The sequence below is a fragment of the Tamandua tetradactyla genome, chromosome 24 (assembly GCF_023851605.1).
Source record: "Tamandua tetradactyla isolate mTamTet1 chromosome 24, mTamTet1.pri, whole genome shotgun sequence".
Classification (NCBI taxonomy): Eukaryota; Metazoa; Chordata; class Mammalia; order Pilosa; family Myrmecophagidae; genus Tamandua; species Tamandua tetradactyla.
The window spans coordinates 14978356-14987212 of NC_135350.1; the positions used below are offsets into that span (position 1 = coordinate 14978356).

At 44.9% G+C, this 8857-nt stretch overlaps 1 protein-coding gene across 6 annotated transcripts in view; it reads left to right on the forward strand.

Annotated features, from left to right (window-relative positions):
* Window positions 1–8216, forward strand: part of LEF1 (lymphoid enhancer binding factor 1) — a 132516-nt gene extending 124300 nt beyond the window's left edge. For all 6 annotated transcript variants that reach the window (XM_077142594.1, XM_077142593.1, XM_077142592.1 and 3 more), the window contains one exon: window positions 7014–8216. Coding sequence is in view for 2 of the 6 variants with exons in the window: in XM_077142593.1 (XP_076998708.1) it covers window positions 7014–7093 (80 nt within the window). In the remaining 4 variants the exon portion in view is untranslated. The remainder of the gene's footprint in view (window positions 1–7013) is intronic.
* Window positions 8217–8857: the final 641 nt, after the last annotated feature.

Sequence of the window (8857 nt, forward strand, 5' to 3'; positions counted from 1 at the left end):
GAAGCAGAAGCAGGGAAATGGACTCTCTGCTATCAAGGTTAATCAGGTGCCATTAAAAAATAATACAAGAGGGAGTTCTCTTAACATTTAGTATTGTTACCGAAAGTCCATGAAATAGAGTTATGACCAATACACTAAAATAGTTTATAGAATAAAAAAAAAAAGAATTATTTTGTTTCATGGTATGTTTTTTTTCTCTGAGCTCATCTGAAATTGTGAGGAAATGGGTCCTTCTGGAAATGGAGTTTCCCAGGCTTATCTCTTTAAGTATCAAAGCATAAAAATTATAATTTAGCTCTTTTGGGTGCAACTCTATCTTCTTCAACAGTCCAGTGAAATTAAATATTTCTCAAAACCTCATTGCATTATTCTATAGTGCATATAACATACCCTCTAGTATATGCTAACAAAGAATATGGTGATGTTCACCAATATTCAAAACGACCCCAAAATATTTTTTATAAGTTTTTTGTATAGTAAAGATGACATATTACTCCCTTATAGTATTATGGTTTTTCTGTTCTGCTGTGTGGATTTGGAAACCAGGAATACAAGCATATTTGAATAATACATAAATTGAACATAAATGGGATCTGAGTTGGGCTCAAGGAGGTGTTTTGAATGTGAAGTAAAATGTGTTAATTTGGGGCATGAATATCTTGACATTATTTTTATGGTAGGAGGGCTTTTTAACTTTTTCTTTCAGCTGCATTCTTTATCATTGAAGCTGCCAGGTAATTGAGATCCAGCATGAGCTTTAGCAAAATAACTCTGTTCTTTCTGACAGAATGAGGGAAGAAAATGAAAGCATATCAGTTAAATAAACACTTCCTCACTTATTTTTGCTTAAGTGTTTAATCAAATCTAGCCTGAAATTTTCTTAATTTTTATGTAGTTTCTCCATGATTATAACAAATTTAGTGCTGCCCTCTTGGCATTACTTTGCTCGGCTAGGGCTGTGTTTTTGAAGAGATTCTGTTTCATAAGAAGTGTTTTAGTGTTTTTGAGTACTCTATTGGTCTAACTTTTTTTACACCCGAATTTCTGTAATAGCATGAATCTTGCCTGCTAGCCCAAGCATGTCATGTGAAGCTGTTACATTCTTGGGTGCTGTAATCGATGCCTCTCCTGTGTCACCTCGTCCCCTTCTGTGCAGCCCTCTGCGGGGGCACATTGCATTCCCATTTGAGGAATGAGAAATCAGCAGTAACTTCACCAGGGCCGTGGGACTATTCTTCTGGATCTCTTTGTCTTTAACTCTGAATCTTGATCCACAACGATAACTTAACACGTATTTGTTTCCAGTATTGGCCCTGTGCCAAGCCTGCCACACACACACATCTCCTTTCATCTCTCACCTATGCGGTGTAGCAGTTTATTGTCTCCATTTTACAGAAGAGGAAAATGGGGTTTGGTAATTTCAAGTAAATTGCCTAAGATAACCCTGGCAATAACTGAGGGAGCCAGAGTTCAGATTCAGCCCAGTGCTTCCCACCCGAACTCTCAACCTATAAGTCACTGCTGCTGCTACCACCGACACACACGCCACAGAGAAACACACACTCACACCGCATAGAGACATGCATACACAGACTCACACACTTTCCACACCCCACCACATACACTTACACACACACATACATACCACACAGACAAAACAAGTGCAAATACTTAGTTTGAAAAAAAAAAGATAAAAGTGTGAGCTGGTCCTGTCACGTGATTTTTCGAAGGTGGCGTTGACATCTTTATTGTAGGAGAATTTATATTAGGTTGAGAGAAAAGTAGATTGGATAAAGAAGTTGGAGGTGGGTGGATGAGATGGGTCCATCTGGTTGGTCATTGTCTTCTTCATTACAGAACTAAAATGGAGTTTTGAGGTTTTCTGACTGTACAGTGCTTTCCTCGAGAACACCTCTTGGATTTTTCCAGCAGTAGCAAGGCCCTCACGGGTATGTCCTGCCCAGGGAGGCCCTCCCCACCCGTATGCCTGATGGACATCCCCACAAAGGAGGCACAAGGGGCCTTGCAGAAAGAGAAACCAACAGCTACAGATGAAAAGCAAAAATTCTCTGGGAATAATTTATTCATAGACACAGGCTTGCCTCAGAGTCTTTTAGACGTTGGCAACGTCTGGTTTAACTGATCATAATTCACCTTGAATAACTGCAGGGAAACCTGTCTCCGGGTTCTGGGATCTCCTTTTTGCTTCAGAGCTTTCTTTATGGCTCAGGGACTCTGTGGCCTCCCCTGTCCAGACTGCCAGCGAAGTCAGCTGCATAAACCAGGCTCGGTGCCGACCTTGCCATCTCTGCGTTACCACTTTTCCTTTTTCTCAAACAACCGGGTAATGTTTACTGCCAAGCAGTAAAAGCTGGCTTTTGTAAGTTGCATTATCAATCTCAGAATTAATTTTCAACGTGAATTTCTTATACTTTTCCTCCTCCTTATTATCCTGCTTTCAGACAGAGCCACTTGTGCACAGTGTCTTGGGGGGGGCGGGGCGCGAGGTTCTTGATCTGGGCCACCTCCAGAGGGCTGCAGCTGGTGGTGACTAACGTTGAGAGAGGGATGGACAGATGGATAGAAGGTAGGAAGGACGGAAGAAGAGAGAACGAATGGGAATTTGATAGTCTCCAAACATCATGGGGAGAGCAGTGTGTTTAAGGCTTCAAAGCTGATTCTCTCACGGGTTGGTTGGGAGACCTTTGGCAAGTTTTTTACTTCACACAGCTTCTGTTTCCTCTTTCTGTCGATGGGGGGAGATATACAGAGCTGTCGTGATGCTGACGTGAAATCACATGTGTAAAGTACATATCCCCATGCCTGGCACATCAGTGCCTCTCTCCCGCGCATCAGCTTCTTACAGACAAGGCCACCCCAAAGTAAAGGAGGCTGTGACAACGCAGGGAAACAGGAGGCCGGGTTCCCCCCACTCTCTGGGGGTCACCTGGGACCACCTTACAACCATCCAACTCAGTCCCTCCTCCGAAATGGCAGGGCCAGACTGGCTCTGTCACGCTTGCCTGCTTTCTCTGCTAGAATTCTGGGCTTCTCTTCCTCAGTGCACATGACATTGTGCAACAGAAAAAGTTCACGCCCTAAAATAACAGGCTTTTGTCAGTTTTCCCCAAGGCAGTTGGCATGAGGTGTGCTGTGAGGAAATTTTTGCAATTAAAATCTACATCTCTTTTCACCTCTTAGAAAACTAATCTCTAATATTTGCTCCTGAAATTTCATGCCGTTACTAAAATACGTTTTAAGGTTCTTGTGCTATGTTAGGAGCATTTGGGGGTGGGGTGGGGACTTTTGTTCCCACTCACTTTTTTTTGGTTCCTCACCAGTTTGGAACAGACATGATGTTACACGACACCAAGGGGAGTCTCCAAAGACCAGTTTGTCTGTCCTGTGCTTGGCCTGGGTACTTGAGGAGAGAGAGTATCCAGGGTCACTTGCAGAGCCGGCTGCCCTGCGTTGGGGGGGCTCACTAATGGGGTGCTCCCTTGGCTCCTGCCCGAGGGCTGCCCTGGGGCAGGGCCACCAAGCTGTGGGACCCCAAAGGATATGTGCTCAGCTTTTGATGCAATTTTACGCAGGCGGAATTTCCTCCCTTCCTTTTCTCCGCATCTTTCGAGGCCCGCCTGGAAAGCCCTAATGCCTCAGGGTCTGTGCTGTGTTCTCCTAGTAACAGGTCTGCCCTTGAAGTCCTTAGATTTCCCTTCCCCGCCCCTGCTCTCAGGACGTGACCTGCCCATTTAGCTTCCTGGCTCCGTTCGGGCAGTGGGATGTTTTTGTCAAGATTGAAGTTTGCTTCATGAGTTCCAGTGGGATTGGGGGCGGTGCGGGGAGGGAGGGCGGTGCGCGCCCTCGAGGTAACGCTGCAGGCGGCCGGGCCGGCGGCTCCCAGGCTTTGCCATGCGGAAGACCGGACTCGCCGCGCTGCCTTTGAAGCCGAGACCGCAGCCCGGGCGCGCTGACTGGCGCCTTTGGTTGCGCCGCCGACTTCCCTGGTGGATCGGGTTTTGCCGGGGCTCGCCTGGCCGGGCAGACCTGCAGCCCCAGCCCCCCAGCCAGGCCTTAGATGTGGCAAGTCTCCAGTCTCTGAAGCCTCGTGCTTGTGGTTTCTTGAAAAGAATCCTGATTTAACCTGTTTTATGTCTACGTAAAGCAGCACGTACGGCACTGTTCTAGTTTGCTAGCTGCCCAAATGCAACACACCAGAGACGGATTGGCTTTTAATAAAAGGGGATTTATTTTGTTGGTTCTTCAGAGGAAAGGCAGCTAACTTTCCACTGAGGTTCTTTCTTACGTGGAAGGCACAAGATGGTCTCTGCGAGTCTTCTCTCCAGGCCCCTGGGTTCCAACAACTTTCCCTGGGGTGACTTCTTTCTGCATCTCCAAAGGCCTGGGCTGAGCTGCAAGTGCTGAGATGAGGAATGCCGAGCTGTTTAGGCTGTGCTACATTGCGTTCTCTCATTTAAGCACCAGCCAATTAAGTCAAATGTCACTCATTGCAGCAGACACGCCTCCTAGCCAACTGCAGATGTAATTAGCAATAGATGAGGCTCATGTACCATTGGCTTGTGTCCACAGCGACAGAACTAGGTATGCTCACCTGGCCAAGTTGACAGCTGAATCTAACTAACACAGGCACCCATCTCTCCCGTGTGAGGGTGGGGGTGATTTACTCCCAAGAGCCCTTATTTTACAGGAGCGGCCAAGGACAAACTGCCTTTTTGTGCGAGTGAAGCATTTTCTCTGCTGATTTATTTAAACAAGTGTGACACTCATAAGAGCATCCTCTGGGCAGGGGGATAAGTTGCTTTTTGGTAGGGAGTTTTACAGAAGATCTCTGAAGCCAACTTTGCGGGAGGATTTGTAAGGGGGCAGTGGAAATAGGAAACAAAGGGTGGGAAAACGCGAGGCTGTAGAAAGAATTAGCTTTATTACATGCTGGGATTCTTTCCAGGGAAGGTGCGTTTTGTCCATGTGATTAATGGTCAGCCAGGTTGGTTTGTCAGTTTGTTACAGTAATTTCACAATTATTTACGCTCAGCTCAAGGAAGGAGAAGGAGCCTTTGGGTAAGGCAAAGAGGGCAAAGAAAGACTCCGAGTGAGTCGGAGATGCAGGGTGGGTAGCCAGGAAGGTGTCGGGCCCTGCTTGAGAATGGGGGCCACACAGGTCCATAGAAAGTATCCTGACATCATGATTTCAGCCAGTGGCCAGATGGTGGGGATGAGGCCCCAGGAAGGCAGCATGTCTCCTTCAGCAAGCAGACCTTCCTGGCTGCTCATGGCCAGCCCATTCAGAAACCTAGCTCTTGTCTGGGGCTGCTGGGAACAACTGGCCCAGGGCTTCCCATTCTGTCCTCATCAGGAAGCTGAATATTTCCATGTAAGATGGAGAGGAAAACCTTCCCAGGAAGAGCTGCCTGGACCTAACCTTTGAAAATCTATGACAAAAAAAGTGCAATGTAAATAGGAATCTGTGGGATGCTCGCACCACCTTTTCCGGCCTCCCTGCTTGGGCCCTGTTTCTCCTTGAAGAGGTAGGATTCTGCTTAGCTCCGTGGTCCTCCCGTCTTGGAGTAGCACCCCTCTTCAGTTGAAACACTGTTGCGTAGGGTGTGTTTGTCTGCAGGGTGAGGAAAGGTTAATTTTTCAGGAGACTAGAAATTGAATTTGTCATTGAAGCCCTCTCCATTGAGAAACATTGTGTGGCTGATTGCCTCCTGTGTTTTTTCGCTTGTTTTTTCCTATAGCTACCCAGATATAGTTTCTTCACAGTTGAGATCAATAATTTTTAGGGACAGCATTGGTAGTAATTGCAGTGATAATAATAATGTCATGCTCTACCTAAGCACCTGAAATCTATTAGCTGAGATGCTCAACGGCCCATGTGGTAGGTAGGGTCACAACCCCCATTTCACAGACCGCTCAGTGAAAAGCACTTTATAGACTGCCACTTGCTGTCCCATGAAATGCCATACTACTATTAAACTATTTCCAAGTTTCCTTTTATTTCTCCTCTTTCCACTCGGTGAAATAAAAAGCATTAAGGAATCCACTATTAGAATTAATTTTTTAAAGGAGATTCTGCTCATTACAAGGACACCAGGAGCGCAGAACTGGAATCCACTCGGCCGAAGCTGAGGAGAGATCCATGCTTTCTCTCACACTTTGCTGCAAAAGGGAAAACAGCCACTCCAAGTTCAGAGCAGGGGAGGCAGATGCTCTCCCGAGAGAAGACGGGAATTTTGGAATGCTTTTCCTTTTGTTTGCTTTTGTCTCTTGTTACAATGTTATGTTTTATTTTTAATCAAGTTTAAAATTTTCAGATCATTAAAGCCTGGGGGATTTGGGGATTTTCTCTTTTTGAAATCCATTGTCATCACCGGCATCTTGCAAAATTTACTTAAATATACTTAATGAGTACACTTTATAAGGCTAACATTGGAGATCCTAGTTGTCATGCAGGGGAAAGATCCTGACAGTGTAAGCTCTAAATAAAAACAGAAAGCGTACAGAACATGAGTATATGAACGGTCGCTGCCCTTCCCACCTGCAGAAGTGAAGGTTGTAGTCCCGTGCGAAATCATACAACAGCTCCCCACAGTGGACTAAGACCAAACTCTTCAGAATGACAGAAATCGTTTCCTATTTGGGCAGCACCTGCCTTTCCAGTTGACATTTGACCATTTCCTACTGGTATTTTTCAAACATGTCTTTTTTTACCATGACCCAAAGTATTAAATACCTTTTATATCATAACCCTTTACATATGTATACACATAGAAAAGACTAAAGTAAACATTTCAATAGAATTTTACCTACCATATAATGTATTCAGAGGATTTCTGATGACCAGAGGGTGAGCCATTTTACCTATCACCAAATCAAAGTGGATTAATTATAAGCAGAGATTGAAAGACATGTGCTGGGTTGATAGAGGTTAAAATCTTTCAAAGGCCTGTGGCAAATTCATATTAATAGTATTTCGTTTGTTCCTTTCTGAGGTGGAAAACGAAACTCATTCCCAACGTGCAAAGCTAAGGCAGCAACCCCGGGACCTCTTCTGGAGATGGAAGCTTGTTGAAAACCCAGGCCTTCTCCCCGGCTTCAGCGGTTGACCCCAAAGGAGAAGTGACACCAACTTCACCCTGAGGTCCCTGCTAGAGACGCTGATCCATAAAGACAATCACTGCCAACCCCCCCCCCTTTTGTCTACTGCAAGAGCCAAATTCCAAAATGACACATTAAAAAAAAAATAAAGTTTTTTAAAAAGAAAATTACAAAGCACATGAGAATGCTAGCTAGCAGCCCCTAGGTCAGCTAAGCAGCTCTCCTGTGCCCAGAGCATCGTGCATCCATCCATACCTGCAACCTTTTGGCAAGGACAGTAACTTGGCTGCTTTTGTCTGCCGCGAGCAACTGGAGCCAGCGACCAGCACATCCATCAGCATCCCAGTGCAGGAATTTGTGGACGAGTTCCCTCCTTGTTTCTGTCTTCATTTCTCTCTCTCTACCTTTCTCCTAAAGCTTTTATTTAACAGTGCAAAAAGGATCAATCTTATGTCTGCTTCTTTTTATTTTAAACTTGAATTTTTGTTTTAATTTACACTTTTTAGTATTAATTTTCTTGTATATTTTGCTAGCTATGAGCTTTGAAATAAAATTCAAAGATCTGAAAAAGTTTGAAATGAAATGGAAATAAAAGAAGCCCTCTATTTCTGAGAGCTATCTTGTCTGCTAAGTGGCTTCTCTGTGAATAATCTGAAGCAGATAGTGGCCTCTCATCCTGTCACTTGTTCCACAGAGCTAAAGAAATAAAACAAACAAGTCCACTCAGTTGGTAGCAGTGGCAATCCTATTTCACTTTTTCTTCTGATTTTTTTTTTTAATGGTAAACCTTAACAGATACTTTCCGCAGACTGGTTTGCAGTGAATTTTCATTTCTTTCCTTCTTAGCCCCTTATTGTAAAAAGCCCAGCACTTGAATTGTTATTACTTTAAATGTTCTGTATTTGTATCTGTTTTTATTAGCCGATTAGTGGGATTTTATGTCAGTTGTTAAAATGAGCATTGATGTACCCATTTTTTTTTAAAATAGCAAGGCACAGCCTTTGCCCAAAACTGTCATCTAACATTTGTCATTCCAGTTTGAGTTAATGTGCTGAGCATTTTTTAAGACGCTTTGTAATAAAACCTTTTAAAAAGAAGTGTCATTTTAATTAAATGACGTTCCCAATAGTCTAAAGTTGAGTAACAGTGACCTTAAATCCACAGGCCACGGGCAGGACTGGTGGTGCCCCGGCAGCCCATGTGGAGGGGCTCTGCTGCGCAGCCCCGAGACAGGCCCACCCCTGTCAGAAAGAAGGACCTGCCTGTCTTCTTAGACGTGCGGGCCCTCACAAGCCCTTCCATGGCTTAGTTCTCCTCCTCCTCCTTTCTCAGGAGCAGACATAAATCAGGGCACACCGAGCTCGGACAGGAGTGGTGTTCTCTACCTTCCTGTCCATTTCACGATCCTTGAGGACTCTCGGCCCTCAGCTTGGATGCTCCCTGTGAGTGCGCACGTCCTTCCCGTCTCCACAGCTCGCTGGCTCTCAAACGGGGCTCCCCAAACCAAGCTGTCCCTGTGCCGAAGGGTTTGAATCCCTGTGTGCCTCCCCAGAGCCAACACTCTCCCAATTTTGACTTTGTATTCCATAATTTCTCCTTCTCTGGTATGATACTAGTATTTAAGTTGGTACCTGATTTAGCAAAAACTATACATTTTAAGTTCCAAATGCCAATCTTTCATGGTCTCCCACAATGGTATTCCATCCCTTGAGCTACTTTGGAACCATTGATACCGCTA